Genomic DNA, 19,654 nt, shown 5'->3' with positions numbered 1-19,654 from the left:
ATGACTTTATCCAAGATAAGGTTATGTTAGAATCGCACCAAGAAAACTGTTTATCTATATTGAGATTCAAAGCCCTTTTTACTTTGTCAGATAGCTGAGGCTAATAATAAAGCAGCACATAACTCTAAACGCGCTATTGTGACAGGTTTTAGAGGTGCAACTCTTGTTTTTGCACACAAAAGTTGTATTGAAATTGACCCAGAGAGCTAACTGATCTGATATATAAACAAGCTCCATAAGCTACTTCACTGGCATCTGAAAAGCCATGCAGCTCAATACTAACAGGACTCTGAATCAAAACAGGTCTAGGAATAACAATATGATTAATATTATCTAGTTGTGAAATTTAACCAAGCAGTGTGAACATCAAGGGGAACAGATTCGTCCCAACGTATCTTAGCTTGCCAAAGGCGTTGAACTAATAATTTGAACAATTATAACAACAGGAGCTAAAAGCCCGAGGGGATCATAAATCTTTGCTATTACTGATAAATTGTTCGTTTGACCAAAGATTACCAAAATGGGCTTGATAGAATATTTAAAATGTTTAGCTTAGGATCCCATAGAAGACCTAACGTTTGCTCTGACAAGCTTCCCCTAATTCAATAAAGTTATCTGTATTTTCGATGTTAGAGCTGGAAAGCACCTCCAAAATTGTTACAAGCAAACTTGCGCAACTCAAACACCTGCGGTTTGCATAATTTCTGAAATACGCGATTTAATATTGTCACGTTTAATTTATGAGCCCTTCTGGGTTCATCAATTAAACTGACTCACGACGTTAAACGTCGCGCCGGAATCTCAGTTTCAAGGATGGAATCAAACACTGAGTTTTCTATTAAACACTTAAATCTATTATATAATATACATAAATGGGTCTGTACAATACGGTCATAAGCACACTAAAAATTAACAATTCAACAGTTGTACTTACATAAGTTCATACGCTAAGGACTTAGCATTTTCTGGCGGCTGGCTTAGTCACTTTCGTGGTTGGAACAATTCGGAGAATGGACTACTTAACTTGATCTTCTTCGACGAGGAAGTCGACATCTCGACTTCTTGGTTCAGCTGGTCGCTGGTCGCACTACTGTCGATTGATTCACACTCATCCTATACTGCTGAAATCGGCGTATTTTATACCCGATTGATCGGCTGACGTAGTTTGTTATTGTTCGTCGCCTGTTTTTCATATTTCTGTAAAGCAGGTGGTGGTGACTCATCACCGATATGATTGCACTCGGTGCATCATGGTGTGACCTTGCCTCGTGCGCTTAATATTTCGCATCCTCGAATATTCTATGTTTTTTAAGTCATAAGTCCATCTTTTGAATTAATGGATTTTCCATTCGTGACAATAGACTTAGCTTCCCTCCACAGAATTCCGCCAGTACACAAATTATCAATATAAAAATCTCTGGCTATGATTGCACTTATCTCAGGATCTGTCAGTGCATATCGAATGGATAATTGCTTAAGACAGCGTGTAGACAAAAATGCAGCTGGCGCTGTGCCATAAGTCACAGTGTCTAATTGATATGTATAAATTCTGATGTGGGATCATGCCTCCAAAGAATAAGTTGGAATTTTCTTTGCTGATCATGCGACCCAACTGCCTGTACATTTTTGCTAAATCACCTGTCAACATTATGCTATGTTTACGTGCTCTTAAAACAATTGAAAAAAAGATCTTCTTGTATAGTTGGACCATACATGAAGAATGTCATTAGGGAATGCCCCACTAGAAGTTTTACATGCTGTTTGCACCACTACTCCTTAAATTCCAAACTTAGTAAGTGACACTTATAGTTAAGGTTCACCTTAGTTCAAAGTTGATTTGCACAGGTGCTCCTTACTAGATTCTTAGCATAAGTTATAGTTTTATTTGGCCAACGTCGCTTGAAATGTCATATATTTGGTGTTTCTTCTTTTAATGCTGTCAAAACACGTCTGTTTCAAACTTCACTTTAATACTTTATAGTCCTGTGTTTGGTTTTTGTATGTTTAGTTTATTATTTCATTAGATTGTTATATTTGGTGCTAAAAGCACCTAGAAAAACCATATGTCGGAAACAAATTCTGGTGCAAGAGAAGATCTTCGAAAAAGAGCGCCCAACTTTCGATTCAGGAGAAATCCCTGCTACTGAATATTGTTAGTAACTATAAAATATAGTAGAAAACAAAGAAACAAATAGTACAACATGGAGAGACAAGATGTTGGCATGGACAAAAATTGCATCTAATTTTAATTCACAAACTTGAGATCACATAAGAACTAAAGGGACAATTGAAGAAAGTTTATGATAATCTTAAACAAGTAACCAGAAAAAAAGTCGCTGAAGAAAATCAAAAACTAAATAAAACTGGAGGAGGTTCTTTACAAACCCAAAAATAATCCATTAAGTGGAGCTGACTCTTGGACTCATAAACACAAAAACTGTGTTTGGAATTTTATTTGAATTTGGTGGAGATTCTCAAAATGATGCCAGTGCTAACCAGACATCGGCTGGGGCAGAATTATGCCGAGACCAAACCACTCTTAGCGAGTTGAATGATGAGCACCATTCATATAGTGTTAAAGAAAACATACCTCAATTGAATCCAAATGAAATAATTGTAAATGACAATGAAAATTTAGCAAGTGATATTTTGCTGGTGAGTACCTATTTTCAATTCAGTTCATATTGCTTATGTATATGCATGTTATATCATGGTCACCCACCAGAGACGGACACTGACCCATAAGATTGCCAAGTCAGCTAAACGGAAATCGTGTTCCAATTACAAAACCATAGCTATAGTAAAATTGTGCAATCAAGCTGTGTCAGCATAGGCTAATATTATAAATTAGAGGTGTAGTGTAAAAATCGCGTCTATTAATATTAAACTTTTGCATAAGTAGTTAATAGTACCATTATTTTATTATTCCAATATAATTAAGTGATTTCTTGAAATAAATAATTTTTTTTAAAAAGTGCTTCATAAGAAGAAGAACCCAACAAATTGGCGCAGTCGCAGTAGGATTCGTAAACGTTGCTAGAACACGAGTATTCTAACTAGTAACGGCGGATTCCAATCCCTTAACGAAGAAAAGAACCTCAGACTCAGAAGTCAGAAGCAATCCGATCATCACTCGTGAAAACTACGTCCGGAAAGTCCAGTAGCAGCAGCGAGAACACGACGGAATGTTAATTTTTATGTAAGTAAAGAATCATCTCGATTTACTTTACAATTTTACATTTTTGTGTGAAACTGTTCGATTTTCCAAATATCGCATTTCCTTACACCAAACTATTAATACCCTATCCTATCTTTGGTTTAAGCTATAAGAAAGTAAACTTAAACTAAAAACAATTTTAATACTAGTTATAAAAAAAATTATCTTAACATATCAAAATGCCAGATACAACAGCAACAGTTGTAGAAGTAGAACCTTACAAACTATCAGAAATTTTTTCAATTATTCCTGAATTTGATGGTGATCAAATCTGTCTAGGAATTTTATTGATGCTTGTGATTGTGCTCTTAATATGGCTACACACAAACCAGAAGTTTTTCTTTTAATTCACATAAAAATAAAATGAGAGGTAGAGCCGCTCATTAATAAGTTCTAGAAATCCAGGAACTTATGCAGAACTTAAACATTTACTAAACTTACATTTTGAAGACTCAAGAGATCTCTCATCGCTAATTCAAGATTTACAAAGATTACAAACAATTGCAAACGAATCACCCCTTACATTTTATAATCGACTTCAAGTATTAAATTCAAAATTACTTGCTAGATATTCAAAAATCAGGCTTATCGAGAACACAAAAAGATGCTCAAACTAGTTTAATAGAAAATATGCATTGAACGCTTTATTAACCGGTTTAGATTTTCGCTTAGGACAATTAATTCGTGCTAGTATCCACAAACTTTATTAGAATCTCAAAGTAGAATTCGAAGAAGAACTTCAATTGTCTTATTTTGAACAACAAAAATCAAGTAGATTAACTCAAAATCCTAAACCACAAACCAAACCAATTCGATTCCCAGATGTAACAATTGTGGCCGATGCTGGTCATATTTCAAGTCAATGTAGACAAACTCAAATCAAAGACCTCCACAATTTAACCATTAATTTTCAAAGACCAGTTTTTTGATCAAAGAACAAACTCTTCTCCCTATGCAGCGCGACCTATTATTATAATAATCAGAATAATAACGCCACACTCAAATCGAACCAACTAATTTTACCCCTAATGAGTAATGTTTCAACCTAATCAAATTCGTATCCAACGTCCTTTTAATTCTATGGAGCACAAAGAACTGTTACATGTCAATATGAAGATTTTCCTAATCAATCAGTTAATAACAAATTGAAACTGAAACGTTTCATCAACTCCCAAATAATGAATTGTATCAAATAAATGAAAATCTTGTTGACACATCATATTCCCATGAACTGAAGCAGTCAGATTTTCAGATTGCTACGGCATAGCAACCATCCCCCAGAAAATTCTACAATCTCAAACCCAGTTTCACAAATCCAATCTCAACTTCAAACATTGAATTTCGACGCACATGAACCCGAACATGAACTTCCCGGAACAACAGGTTTCTTTAAGTCCACCTACTAACAGTGAACTCAAAAATCTTTATTATATTTACGACGCTTCGCAAACATTTAAATACTTATTGATACCGGAGCAGGAATCTCAATATTTAAAGTCAAAGCACAGTAAAAAATTATTCTCGTAGAAATCCCAGCAACATATAACAGTTCAAGGAATAACAGATCAAAAAATTTTAATTACTGAATCTGTTTGTATACCTTTTGTAGCTGGAAGTGATCATAAAGTTATATCTACGATTTGGATTTGATTTTTGATGTATAATAGGTATTTAGTTTTCTAGATCACTATAATTGTATTGTCGATTTAAAATCAAAACCACTTATTACAATTTTAAAACTATTCCCTTACATAAAGTAACTAATGATTCAAGTAACAATTCAATTTCAAACTCTCCTTATCAAAGTCAAGAGAACAATTTTTGCAATAAAAAATGTAATAATAAAATTTCTATCGAAGGCCGAATCGAAAAAATATGCAAATTAAAATGCAATCTAGCTAATACAAGTGCAATTCTCTATGCCCAAGAAAAAGATAAGGTCCGATTACCTAACGCCTTAGTTAAAGTCAATGAACAAGGTGAATTTCTTACATCTGTTATAAATGCTAACGTAATTAATAAAACTGTCGAGTTTTCAGACATAATTATAGAACCATTTGTCCCGGAATGTAAGAACAACGAACTTGCTTATTCTTTGAATCCCGATAATTATACTGACCAACCACAAGACAGACACGCGCTAATAAAAAGCAACTTAGAACAGATCATCTTAATGACGAAGAAAAATGTGCAATTACTGAACTTTGTCTTGAATTTTCCGATATATTCTATTTAGATGGCGACATCTTATCTTTCACTAGTGAGATAAAACACTCAATCGAAACTAATGGTGCCAGACCTGTATTTTCAAAATCTTATAGATACCCGCAAATTCATAAAGAGGAAGTAAAATCTCAAATTAATAAAATGCTTGATCAAGGTATTATTCGTCATTCTACATCTCCATGGTCTTCCCCTGTATGGGTTGTCCCAAAGAAGCTAGACGCTTCTGGAAAACAAAAGTGGCGAGTTGTAATAGACTACCGCAAACTTAACGAACTGACAGTTGACGACAAATACCCATGCCAAATATTTCTGATTTACTAGACCAATTAGGTAAGTGTGAATATTTCACAACACTCGACCTTGCCTCTGGTTTTCACCAGATTGAAGTAGATCCTAAAGACATTTCAAAAACAGCTTTTTCAGTTGAAAATGGTCTTTACGAATTTGTTCGTATGCCATTCGGACTCAAGAATGCACCGTCCACTTTCCAACGCGTCATGGACAACATTCTTTTAGGCATTCAAAATGAACGATGTCTAGTTTACATGGATGACCTTATTGTCTATTCACCAACTATTCACGAACACATTACCAGATTAACGGAAGTCTGTTAACGTCTACGTAACGCAAACTTAAAAATTCAACCAGACAAATGTGAATTTTTTAAGGAAAGAAGTAGCTTATCTTGGACACCTTCTTACTCAACATGGTGTAAAACCCAATCCAGGACAAAATTAAATGCATTGAAAAATTCCCAGTCCCTACTTCACCTAAAGAAATAAAATCATTCTTAGGTCTTTCCGGTTACTACCGACGATTCATCCCTAATTTCGCAAAGATTTCTAAACCATTAACTAAATTACTTCAAAAAGATGTTACTTTCCATTTTGATGAAGAATGTGTAAACTCTTTTAACACATTGAGAAAAGCTTTAACTTCAAATCCCATTTTGATTATCCCAATTTTGACCGAAACATTTTTTGCTTACAACAGACGCAAGCTCCTTTGCGATAGGTTGCCGTTTTATCCCAAGGTCTGTTGGAAAAGATTTACCAATTGCTTACGCCTCAAGAACTCTATGTAGTGCTGAAACAAAATATTCCACAATTGAAAGAGAACTCCTCGCAATTGTAATGGGCAGTAAAACATTTTCGTCCATATCTTTTGGTCGTAAATTCATTCTCATTACCGATCATCGTCCTTTAACATGGCTCTTTTCCATTAAAGACCCCGGAAGTCGCCTTAGCACGTTGGCGTCTAAAGTTAGAGGAATATGATTATAAAATCGACTACAAACCCGGAAGAATCAATAACAACGCTGATGCATTATCAAGAATAAGAGTTACTCATTTTCAAGAATGTGTGAAATTTCACTCAAAAGTTCGAAATTTTGCTTTAAACGAAGAAGCTGGACCATCTATTAATAATGAAGATCCACCTTTTGAAGACAACAGTTTTATGAATGTCGAAGAAGAATAACGAACGAATACATACATTTACGCATTTATATAAAACCACATCTATGAATGACTACTCAAAAATAGAATATCTAATTTACAACTTTTAGATAAATCTCACAAAAACATCGTTACATTCTTTTGGCCGAAATAAACTCGAAGAACTGCATGAGAAATCATTGACGATATACTAGAAAAGATTTCGATTTTCAATCTAAAACGATTATATTGTTTCTAGTAAAAGTGTTCAAAGATCGTAAATATTTCATAATACCACTACCTTACGATAATGACTCCGTAGTTCCAATTTCTCTTTTTAACTTTATATAAAGATCGTGAAAATTTGAACCTAATAAAACATATTGTATAGAAAATAATTTACAGTTACCTATAACTGAAATTCTATGTTTTATTTTGGCCGACAAAGATGTTCATTGAAAATATGCCAAAATATTGTCAGAACCCCAGACGATGACCAAATTCCAATCATTTTGGAGCAAATACCATAGTGGAAAAAAACAACTTACATCGAGGTATAAATGAAACTATTAAGCGAATTAAAGAAAAATATAATTGGCCAGGTTTAACCAAGGATGTCGAAAAGTTAATTAAAAGTTGCCGAAAATTTGTCAAAAAGTGAAAATTTGTAGGAAAAATTCTTAGTACACCTTTAGTCGTCACAGAGACACCAAAACACCTTTTGAACGAATTAACATCGATCTGTTTGAATATCCCTACTCGCAATTACGCACCTGACCATTCGTGATGAAATTAACAAAATTCACTCAAGCTTATCCTCTATCTGATAAGAAAGCTTCAAATGTTGCGAATACTTTATTAGTATTTTTCCAACACTATGGAACTCCTTTAAGAATACATTGTGATCGTGGCAGAGAATTTGATAACGTCCTCTTAAGAGACCTTTGCCGTCTTTTTGAAATAAAATTAACTTTTTCAAGCGTTAGTCATCCTCAATCTAACGGTTCGTTAGAAAGATCTCATGCTACATTAAATGAAATGATAATATCCACAAAACAGAAACATCCCGATGAACATGCTTTTAATATTCTTCCATATGCTGTAATTTCTTATAACACACAAAAAATAAAACTCATGGTTTCAGTCCTTACGAATTATTATTCGGACATACGTCTATTAGACCTCCCTGAAACACTTACAATCAAAAAGAACTAATCTCAAAATACATTCGAGATCTAAATAATCGTATGGAACACTATTACAAAATAGCAAGATCAAGATCAATCGCGCAAAAAGAAAAAGCTAAGGTGAGATTCGATAATTTAATAACCAGAAATGTCCCTGATATAAAGTAGGGTGATAAAGTGTATGTAAAAGAATCTCAAATTAAGACAAGTCCCATAATAAATTTAATGGTCCGTTCGAAATTATTGAAGTTTATGAAACATCAGCTAAAGTTAGAAATTTAGATACTAATTCACTTTCAAAAATAAACTTTGACAGAATGAAACCATTCTATGATTAGTTTTTCTTTCCAGATTCCTCGGAATTACATCGCAAGTCATCGCTCAATTCAACATATCACCAATTAATAATACGATAGGAATATTTACCATGAAGCAGGTACAGTCAAAATATCAAATGACAAATGGACGCTTCTTGTATACAAAGACCTTCAAGAGATTCGAATACTATACGTGACAATAATAAGATACTCGATAAATTAATAACATTGTTTGACGATCCTTCACCTCGTATGACCATCATTTAAAGTTGAAATTCAACATCATGTTAGTCTTATCAGACAAACTGCAACCATCAGTAGAACACAAAATATAAAGAAATTCTAGCTGATACAAACAATTACGCTTTTCGTAGTAAACGAGGTTTAGTCAATGGCATAGGTAGTATTTTTAAATCTATTACCGGAAACTTGGATTACGCTGATGGCGAATATTTTAATGAATGCATTAATAAAGTTCACGCGACGAACGTGAAATAGAACAATTACTTAAGAACCAAATATCGGTTACAAGTTCCGTTCTAAGAAACTTTAATTCTACTATTCAGCAATTTCAGATAGACGAGACAAATTTCAACGAAAACATTGTAACAATTCAGAATGCCACTAAACAGAATTTCCGATGATGTAGCTTTTTATGAGGCCACAAGTAAAAGTATTGAATTTTTGCCAATCATTAATGGAAAGCTATGTATTTTTGGAAAACTATCTTGATGATATTTTAAATGCCATCACTTTTGCTCGTTTAAGAATCTTGCACAGCTCAATAATCACTCCTATCGATTTAATCACTTCTCTCCAGCGAAATTTCAAGAACTTTAACTAGAAATAATTTTCCCTTACCAACTTATACTTCAAGTGTTGCTAAGTATCTTGATATAATTGAGTTAGAAGCCTATCAATCCGAAAATCAAGTTGTATTCGTTCTTCTTATACCCTTAGTAGAACCTGAAACCTATACACTTTATAAACATTTCCCATCCCAATTTTGGATAATCGTACAGGTTTCTTTCACATTCTTCCAACAACGCAAAGATATATCGCGAGAGATGATGATTCTTTATTGTACGTATCACTTCAAAATTTAGAAAGCTGTAAAAACCTTCAGACAAGACTGAAAATTTGCTCAAACATACTCCAGTATCCAATTGACAGCGATGCTATATGTGAAGCACAACTGTTACGGCAACAGAAATTCTTCCAAGGACATGCCAAACATCAATCTAGCCGCTACAGACTACAACGTTCAAGAAATTGACTACAACTTATGGTTAGTAACAATCTCCGAACCACTACCTGTCACTGTAAGATGCGGAAACCGAAATCCAGAGTCGCAGATACTGAAGACGAATTCAATCATCAAACTCCAACCTAATTGCAATGCCTTCATTGGAAGTACCAGAATCCATTCGAAATATCTCGTTCAAACTTCAAAAACATTACATATCAAAGCCATCCTGTTAAGATCCCCTACGAATGCTGTAACCATTTACCAGAACGATACAATGTCCCTGATTTGAAGCCTTTAAAATTAAGCCAAATCAATTACGACGATTTAAGCGTGGCTCAACACAGATTAAACCAATACTCGGAAGAATTGGACAAATCATTCAAGAACCTTTTGTCACTAAACATTATCATTGGTTTACCACCGCTTCAATTGTAATTATTGTATTAATTCTTGTTGTACTCATCTTATGCAAATGCAGGAAAAAGAAGTACCCTAAAACTTTGCCTAACCGGAAACAGTGGACCACCGCCATCTCCAAGATCTGAACGCAGCGAGTTTAAACAAACCCAATGGAAGAAGCTATTACCAAGAAGAAGGACTAGTATCCACCCAGAACCATCTTTTGATGAATCCTTGGAACTTCAAGCTAACCCATAAAAGTTGTTGCATGGCTACAACTTTTTCCTAAAAAGGGGAGCTGTTATATCATGGTCACCCACCAGAGACGGACACTGACCCATAAGATTGCCAAGTCAGCTAAACGGAAATCGTGTTTCCAATTACAAAACCATAGCTATAGTAAATTGTGCAATCAAGCTGTGTCAGCATAGGCTAATATTATAAATTAGAGGTGTAGTGTAAAATCGCGTCTATTAATATAAACTTTTGCATAAGTAGTTAATAGTACCATTATTTTATTATTCCAATATAATTAAGTGATTTCTTGAAATAAATAATTTTTTTTAAAAAGTGCTTCATAAGAAGAAGAACCCAACATGCATATATGTACAGGGTGGAAATTTCTGGATTGGACATTGGTAATTGAATCAGAGAGAAACATTGATCAAGCACGCTGCTAACAAAGACAGGCTTGTCAGAAATTATCACTGTAAATAGTGAGCTTGACCAATGTTCCTTTCTTCTTATTGTTCAAGCACTTACTTACATGTTTATATGTATACATGCATATGTACAAGCGCAATACATTGCTATTATTGAGGTTATTTATAATATAGTTATATAACCTGTTTTTAGGAACCTACCACTTCAAAAGCATTTGTCAGTCATGTAAGTGAAGCAAAAACTCCATGCCTGAAAAGTACATTGACTAAAAGACGAAGGCCAACAGGCAACCATCAGAATACATAGAAACAAATAAGGTGAAACGACAATGCTTAGAAGCTGTACTTAATATTGTCACGAATAACATAAAGTGCACTATGTTCCGTTACCTAGTCGGGCCCCGGTCTCCCCTAGTGCACTGTCTGAATCAGCAAGACCGGCAAATTGGGGTCACGATGTGGGTATTTAATCAGCGTCTCAAGCCATCGAAGATTACTGGTCTCTGGGTCGGTCTATCGAGCATCAGTCCGAACTTTCTAGTGCCCGGACGGCTCGATACCTTCTTGGAAATCCAGGCTGAAAAGACGAGAGTTCTTACGCAACCCTGAGGTGACCGTCCGAACTCTTGAACCTATCAGTACCTGAAGTAGTCCCTTTGGGCGTGTCGGTCAAAGGGGTTCCCAGCTCGTATCGAGAGGGTTTCGCTTGGCGACACTTCAAGAGGGCTTGCAGGGCCTTAAGTAAATCCTTTGGGCGTGCCGGCATAGGGGTACCCAGCTCGTATCGAGAGGGTACCGCTTGGCGGCACTTCAGAAGGCCTTACGGCCCATTCCCCCACACCCACGCATCTACACACCCCCTCTCAGAGAGTGTTCCATGCTCGTCCCGCCAGCGGCTGTGCTAGCGGCCCTCCTAGTCTGGGGGTAAGATCTATTCATTGTAATCCAAGTAATAAATAAAGACCACATACTTGAGCTACGATTGTTGTTTCTCTTCCTACGCTACCCCCAAAACGTGACATGGTGGAGGCGCCTTGTTGAATCCCGGGGCTACTGATCTCCATATCTGTGGCCAAACCAAGCCGTACGCCCTAACAGGAATGAGAAAAGCGTACAACTTGAGATCAGCAAATCCTAGCAGCCCCTTTCAACCAAGGCACAGGAGCTCAAGCGTAGGAGACCCTTGGATGCAAGAAACAGATTACCTAACCCTTACGCTTGTAAATACAAGAAGGGAAGACACTGAGCAGCCACAAGAACCAGAAAACGATCTGGAAAATACGGTGATAGAGACAGGAACACAAATACACCCCTGAAAAAGGAGATAAAGCATTAGAAGGCAAAGAAGAGATCAAGGAAATGGCGGACATTACCATTTCAACTGTAGAGGCAGGAGAAAAAACACCCGCATTACCTCAATTTATCAGCCCGCCGACATTTAACCCGGGTAGCGATTCAGCTCCCCAATTTATCGGCACGTATGAACGGACAGCGGTGGCCAATAGTTGGGACGATGCCCTAAAAATCCTATACTTCCACTCGTACCTGCAGGGGGCTGCAAACATTTGGTATAGAGAGTATAAGGCAGCATACCCCGAAAGCAATTGGCTACACATCTGTCAGGCATTTAGAACAGAATTTAGCGACGGTAATCACAGTCGCCATCTACTGGCAAAGGTGAAGCAAAGGAAACAAAGGGACCTAGAACAGACAAAAAAATTTTTCTACGATTTACGGGTACTATACGAGGAATACAGGGAAAACCTGGACCTCGATGAATTCTTAGATATCTTTCAGAATGGGTTAAGGGACATACCAAGAGCCAAATACTACTGGCTGACAAATTTTCTCAATAACCCACCAAGAAATTTGGACGAGGTCAAAAAACTTTGCGCCACTATTGACAACGCTCCTGAAGAGTGCACCGCGCCACTTACCTTCAGACCACAGCGTCAAACAGAAGAGGAGGCGTATGTGCCAATAGCGCAAAGACAACCTCCATTTGAACATACCCGTTCGTACAGAACTCCGCCGCCGCCTAGGAAAGACTATGGGCAATTAGGGCAAAGATAGCCACCCTTTTACAATTCCCGCCAGGATAGAACCCCTCCACCACCCAGGAAAGGCTATGGCACGAACCAGGCCAGTAATCCTGGAAGACAGTACCCAATCTACCAGAACGTACGATAATAGGCCTAGATGCTACAACTTGCGGCAGAATAGGCCACTTCGCTGCTGTTTGCAGAAGTAGACAGCAACACCCAAACTCCAGGGGGTGGCAAAACTAAGCCCCGTCACCCTCTCCACTCGGGGCCCGACGTGCTACAAAATACTGTATATTAATGCTGTTGTAAACGACTGTTACGTACCGGCGATCATCGACACAGGCGCAGAGCTAAATGTGATAAGCCATCTCCTAGTCAACAAAAAACATAGAGTTAGAGATCCACCCACGTTGCTTGTGACAGCAGGCGGCCAGAAAGTAAGAAGTCTAGGCGAAACGATGGCATCACTGGAGCTCAGAGGGAACTACTTGAAAAAAGTTAGAAATTAGAGCAACAATATTAGAGAATACACCACAACCCCTCATTTTAGGTGTGGAATTCTTAAGAGAAATGCAGGCAGCAATTTGCTTAGTATCTAATACACTCACCTTAAATCAAGACTTGGTGCTAACGCTCGAAGGAAAGCGAAATCCTGCACCCAAAAAAACAGGCATAACACGAAGCTGGACAGAGGTGGTCCAGGAAATGCCGGGGTCCATCTTCAGTCTCCCAAGCAGCACTGCATGGGCCTTTGCAGTCTCTTCAACTCCCAGTAAAGACAGAGGAGTGGGAAAAGCCATCAGGGACCATTTGGCAGATTACAACACGGAAAACTACCCATAGGGAGCATGGTCAGTTTGTTTAAGAAAAACAGGCATACCCTACAGATGACAGTAAAAGAAGAGGGTAGCGAATATATCCCTTCGGATACGCTCCAACATTGCTGTAGAAAGTTGAAAGAGTGGGCAATACAAAATAAAATAAGTAAGGTGGCTATACCTAGACTGACATCCGCAAACAGCGAGTCAGATTGGGAGAAGCTGAAAAGCTTTCTATATGAGGCATTCAAGGAAACAAGTGTGGCAGTGCTGGTTTCAAAGAATAAAGTACCCCGACCAAGAAAGGTCAGGACACAAGTAACCAGCTCCTGGAACACCCTGCCGAACTATATAGAAAACGATGACCACTTGATAATTAAGTTAAAAGCAAAAGGAAGATTACACCCTGAAGCCAGGAGAGGAAAAACCGATCGAAATTGCACCAGAAATACCCATGTCTACAGATATGAGGGTAGTACAAAACGAGGGATGGCTAGTACGCAACAACCTACTATGCAACATAAAAATAGGCGAAAACTCTATATCCGTGACCCTCAAGAACATAGGGCCAACTAGAAGGGTTATTTACAAAGACACAACGGTGGCACGGCTAGAGGAGCCCAGTGGTTTTGAGCACCACAGCACTCTTTACAACACAGAGAATAGACGAAGAAGTAGTGACATTAGAAGACCACAAACTGGACCACATTACGGATAAGCAGTTCAAAAAAGAACTAGAGAATCTACTGGTTGAATATGGGGACGTGTTTTGCAAGTCACCAAAATATATGGGCAAAACACAACTAATAGAGCACAAAATAGAAGTAACAGAAGATAAACCAGTGAAATGCCGCCCTTATAGAGTCTCACAATCCGAGCGAGAAATCATTGACACACAAATAAAAGAAATGCTCAATTGCGGAGTAATAAGACCATGCCACTCGCCGTGGGCAAGCCCCGTTGTACTGGTGAAAAAGAAAGATGGTACCACGAGGTTCTGCGTGGATTACAAAAGAACTATAAACCCGGTCACCAAAAAGTCGTGTTACCCGATACCACAAATCGATGACATTCTCACATACATGGGAAATGCCAAGTATTTTACAACTTTGGACATGTTCTCGGGTTACTGGCAGATTCCTATAGAAGAGTCGTCCAAACAATACACGGCTTTCACGGCACAGGGACATGGATCATACGAATTCAACGTGTTAAGCTTTGGTCTATGCAATGCACCAGCAACCTTCCAACAACTTGCAGATAAGATATTTAGGGACTTAAAGTGGAAGGACATACTAATATATCTAGATAATATTATTATTTATTCAGAAAACTTAGAGGAACACTTAGCAAAATTACAAAAAGTGTTCCAGAAAATGAGAGAAGCCAATCTGACCTTAAAACCGAGTAAATGCGAATATTTGCAGGAAAAGATAAGGATTTTGGGCTACACAGTAAGCAAAGAAGGAATAAGCCCAGAGGATGAAAAACTTGCAGGTGATTAAGCAATTCCCCACACCAAAGAAACAAAGGACCTACAAAGCTTTTTGGGATTATGCAATTTTTATAGGAAATTTATAAAGGACTACGCGGTAGTCCTTAGTAGGCACGGCCCTTACATGAGGCCACAAAAAGAACAAATTCTGCTGGGGTGAAGATCAGGTGAAAGCATTTGAGCTGCTGAAAGAAAACTTACGTCATCCCCAGTATTAAAACATTATAATCCTAATGTGGGATGTACAATGCACACGGACGCCTGTATAGACGGGATAGGGGCAATTCTGCTCCAAGAAGGCAGTGACGGTCAAGACCACCCAATAGCCTATATAAGCCGGGCCTTGTCAAAAGCTGAGAAGAACTATTCGATCAGCGAGCTGGAGCTATTAGCAGCAGTCTGGGGGATGACCTACCTAAGGCATCTAATCTATGGACACCCTGTAAAAATCGTAACAGATCATCACGCATTATGTTGGATTCACAATGTGAAAGATCACTCAAGAAGATTAGCACGTTGGGCACTCAAGTTGGCAGAATTTGACTACACGGTAGTCTACAAAAGGGCAGTAAGCACCAAGATGCGGACTGTCTATCACGGAACCCGGTGGCAGGGTGGAGCGAAGCCGAATTAGATGAATTAGATGATATACCCACTTTTACGATATCAACGTTAGACATAGGAGAATTGCAGAATAAAGATAAGGACATACTAGAATTAAAATGGGGTGTAAGGGGTAGGCAGAACAATGTAAAAGCCTAACCAACTGACAACCTCACCTGCACGTGGTGCACCCTGCTAGACAACTAACGAGGCCCTGTCGACCGAGTGATTACCGGTATAAGTAATCCCCTCTTGTCAGCCAACAGCTTCGGGTGGATGAGCCGACAAGAGTAAGGGCACCCTATTGTCCTGGGGTTGAGAAATCGGCCCCAAAGGCGGATGAATTACAATCAAGTAATCAACGACATAAGGATGAGGAAGAATTTTGGACAAACCACCTCATTAAAGATCCAGAATGGATAAGTCCTAGTAAAAATCATCATGGCAAGGCTCACAACAAAACAAGTCCGGAATAGTTCCTCGATCGGATCTCCGGGAGGAAATGTTTTGAGCAGTGTAATGAAAGTGAACAGGGAGATAAGGATTGGTACTTGGAATGTTTAAAACGATGGCACAGGCTGGAAATATCAACAACGCAACAAAAGAAATGAGAATAATGAAAGTAAACATCATGGGAATTAGCGAGAAGAGGTGGCCGGGAGTGGGTTCGGTGGATGTGGACGAACACAGAGTGTACTATGCAGGAACACAGGATGGTAAGTTTCTGAATGGGGTGGGCATTGTTGTCACCAAGGAGATAGCGCAGAGTGTCATGAACTTTGTCCCATTCTCAGAAAGAGTCCTTCTAATACAGATTAACGCCCGACCAGTAAATCTAATCATCATCCAGATTTATGCCCCCACTGCAGATAAAGATGAAGGGGAAATTGAAGAATTATACAGGAATGTCGCCCAAATACTCGAGAGGCTACCCAAAAAAGAAGTTAACATCATCATGGGGGACTTTAACGCAAAGTTGGGAGCTGGAGAAAAAACCGAGCTCATCGGGTCTTTCGGTTTGGGAGAGAGGAATGAGAGAGGAGATATGCTCGAAAAATTTACAGACGAACACGGCCTTGTAGTCCTCAACACACAGTTCAAACAACCACCGAGGCGTTTATACACATGGAGATCGCCCCTTGATAAACCTGGGAGAATAGTCAGGAATCAAATAGACTACGTACTAGTCAACAAGCGGTACAGAAACAGCTGCTTAAGTATGAGAACCTTCCCGGGAGCAGATATGCGAACCGACCACGTGCCAGTTATCGGAAGATTCAAAGTGGTTATGAAGAAGATAAAGAAAGCTGCTCCATTAAAAGTTAACCTAAGACAGCTGAAAAACGGGAAGATCAAAGAATGTGTAGAGAAAGAGCTGAATGCAGCAATGGCAGAAACAACAGAAGATAGCTCAGTAGAAGAACACTTGAATCACCTGAAAAGTAAAGTGGAACACATTAAGAACACTATTCTAAGGGAAAACGGACAAAGAGTAAGGAAGAAAACCTGGATGACAGATTACATATTGAACCTAATGGAAGAGAGAAGATTGAACAAGAATAACACCATAGAATACAAAAGGATAAACAACATCATAAGGAACGAAATACGAATGGCTAAAGAAAAGGAACAGAAAGAGAACTGTGAGGAGATAGAAGCACTGCAGTTGAAATATGACTACTTTAACGTCCACCGGAAGGTGAAAGAAGTCACTGGACAAAGAAGGAATACAAACTTAGGGAAACTAGTTGACGCTAATGGAAACATCATTGTAGACATAGAAGAGAAGAAGAAGATGTGGACTAATTACGTAGAGCACCTCTTTGAGGATAATAGAGAGAGCCCCCCAGATCCCCGGAGTAACGCACAGAGTGGGCCAGAAATAATGGAATCAGAAGTGAGGGCAGCTATAGAGCAGAGCAAGGAGGGAAAAGCAGCAGGACCTGACAACATCCAGACAGAGTTCCTGAAACTTCTAGACGAAAATGGATTAAAGAAGATCACCAAACTTTTCAACAACATCTACAAATCAGGTAAAATACCACAAGAATGGCTAGTCTCAGAGTTCATTGCACTGCCAAAGAAACAAGGCGCAAAACGATGTGAAGAATATCGAACGATAAGTCTGATGAGCCACCTGCTGAAAACCTTTCTCAAAGTCATCCATAAAAGAATATACAATCGATGCGAGAACCTAATCTCTCGAAACCAGTTCGGGTTCGTCAATGCGATGGGAACCAGAGAAGCACTCTTTGCTGTCCAAGTCCTTGTCCAGAGATGCAGAGACGTTAACCTTGACGTTTACTGTTGTTTAATTGACTACGCCAAAGCATTTGACCGGGTTCAACATGGCAAAATGATGGAAATATTAAAGAAGACAGGGATCGATACCAATGACCTGAATATCATAAGTAGCTTGTACTGGGGCCAGTCGGCAACAATAAGAGTCGACGGAGAAACAACTGAGGCCGTCAAAATAATGCGAGGAGTGAGGCAGGGCTGTGTACTCTCACCCCTGCTATTCAACATCTACTCCGAGCAGATTTTTAAAGAGGCGCTCGACGACGAAGAAGAGGAGGGCATCTCAATAAATGGGAAGAAATTGAGTAATATAAGATACGCGGACGACACCATCGTGTTCGCAGATAGCCCACAAGCACTACAACAACTTATCAACAAAATAGCAAGAGTTAGTAAGGAATATGGTTTGGACATAAACATACAAAAGACCAAATTATGGTCATTAGCAAGAACAAGATTGACAACATCCAGTTATCCATCAACAACCAACCAATAGAGAGAGTACCACACATCACGTACCTGGGAACACGTATAAACGAGAACTGGGACGCAACTCAAGAAATCAAATCACGAATCGCCAAAGCCACAGCCGCCTTCAACAAAATGAGCAAACTCTTCAGAAGCCATGATCTTACACTGGAAACAAAAATGAGACTTCTCAGATGTTACATCTTTTCTATCCTCTTATACGGGACGGAATCTTGGACACTCAATGAAAGCACATCCAAGAAAATAGAAGCCTTCGAAATGCTGCGAAATGAATCATGGACCGAACATATCACTAATGAAGAGGTACTAAGAAGGATGAATAAACAAAAAGAAATTATTAACACCATCAAGATCCGAAAACTGCAATATCTGGGCCACATCATGAGAAACGACTCCAGGTACTCCTTACTCCAGACAATCATCCAGGGAAAAATCAATGGAAGAAGAGGTCCAGGAAGGAGAAGAATATCTTGGCTGCATAACCTCAGGAAGTGGACCGGAAAAACATCAACCGAACTCTTCCGCATTGCCGTAAACAAGGTTAGGCTCGCCATGCTGATTGCCAACATCCGTAACGGATAGGAACCACAAGAAGAAGAAGAATTAAAATCAGCAATAAGCAACCCCGAATCAACAAACGTCGACGCACTGACACGACGGAAAATAAAGAATTTTAGGCTGAGGGAGGACGTGCTGTATAGAGCAACACAAACGAAGGAAGGACTGGAACACGCACTCGTGATACCCCGGTCACTTAGGGAGGAAATTTTGTGGGAAGCTCACAACGCTCCTACCAGCGGACATATGGGGGTAACAAAAACTCTAAGTAGACTTACTCCCAAATACTATTGGGATTCTATGACTAAGGACGTCAGAAATTACGTTAAAGGATGTAGGGACTGCCAGGCGAGAAAAGGGCCAACAAATGATAAGCCATTGGGGTTACTCCAGCCAATAAAAGTGGGCAAGGTATTTGATAAAGTAGGGATAGACCTACTGGGACCATTCCGGAGGAGTAACCAAGGCAAGACAACGATAGTAGTGGTGACAGACTACGCGTCAAGATACGCCATCACAGCGGCCCTGCCTAACGGGAAGGCAGGACCTGTGGCAAAGTTCCTATTAGAACGAGTAATACTAATTCACGGCGTTCCTAGAAGCATCCTCAGCGATAGAGGCAAGGTATTCCAATCCGAACTAGTGCAGGAAC

The 19,654-nt window shown here is 38.8% G+C and overlaps 1 protein-coding gene and 1 long non-coding RNA gene across 3 annotated transcripts in view; one reads left to right on the top strand and one right to left on the bottom strand.

The window, feature by feature from the left end:
• LOC145737507 (uncharacterized) overlaps positions 1-13,880 on the bottom strand; it is a 72,308-nt gene extending 58,428 nt beyond the window's left edge. The window contains exons 1-5 of one of the 2 annotated variants that reach the window (XR_014180404.1): positions 13,343-13,880; positions 13,063-13,222; positions 12,631-13,015; positions 12,108-12,394; positions 11,665-11,964 (exon numbers count right to left, since the gene is read on the bottom strand). This is a non-coding gene — a long non-coding RNA (uncharacterized LOC145737507). The remainder of the gene's footprint in view (positions 1-11,664; positions 11,965-12,107; positions 12,395-12,630; positions 13,016-13,062; positions 13,223-13,342) is intronic. The other variant, XR_014180405.1, reaches the window with a different exon arrangement.
• Positions 13,881-16,222: 2,342 nt separating this feature from the next.
• Positions 16,223-18,451, top strand: LOC145737486 (uncharacterized). The gene has a single exon (XM_081992190.1). It carries the CDS (start codon positions 16,223-16,225, stop codon positions 18,449-18,451), a length of 2,229 nt encoding a protein of 742 aa, XP_081848316.1.
• Positions 18,452-19,654: the final 1,203 nt, after the last annotated feature.

Source organism: Ips typographus, linkage group LG14 (genome assembly GCF_016097725.1).
Source record: "Ips typographus isolate SLU linkage group LG14, UJ_Ityp_2.0, whole genome shotgun sequence".
Classification (NCBI taxonomy): domain Eukaryota; kingdom Metazoa; phylum Arthropoda; class Insecta; order Coleoptera; family Curculionidae; genus Ips; species Ips typographus.
Note: the sequence above shows the minus strand (reverse complement) of the source record. Positions and strands in the feature narration are given on the sequence as shown.

What these genes read in the sequence shown, in the direction of transcription:
- LOC145737486 (XM_081992190.1), top strand. Translation starts at nt 16,223, where the DNA reads ATGGCACAGGCTGGAAATATCAACAACGCAACAAAAGAAATGAGAATA.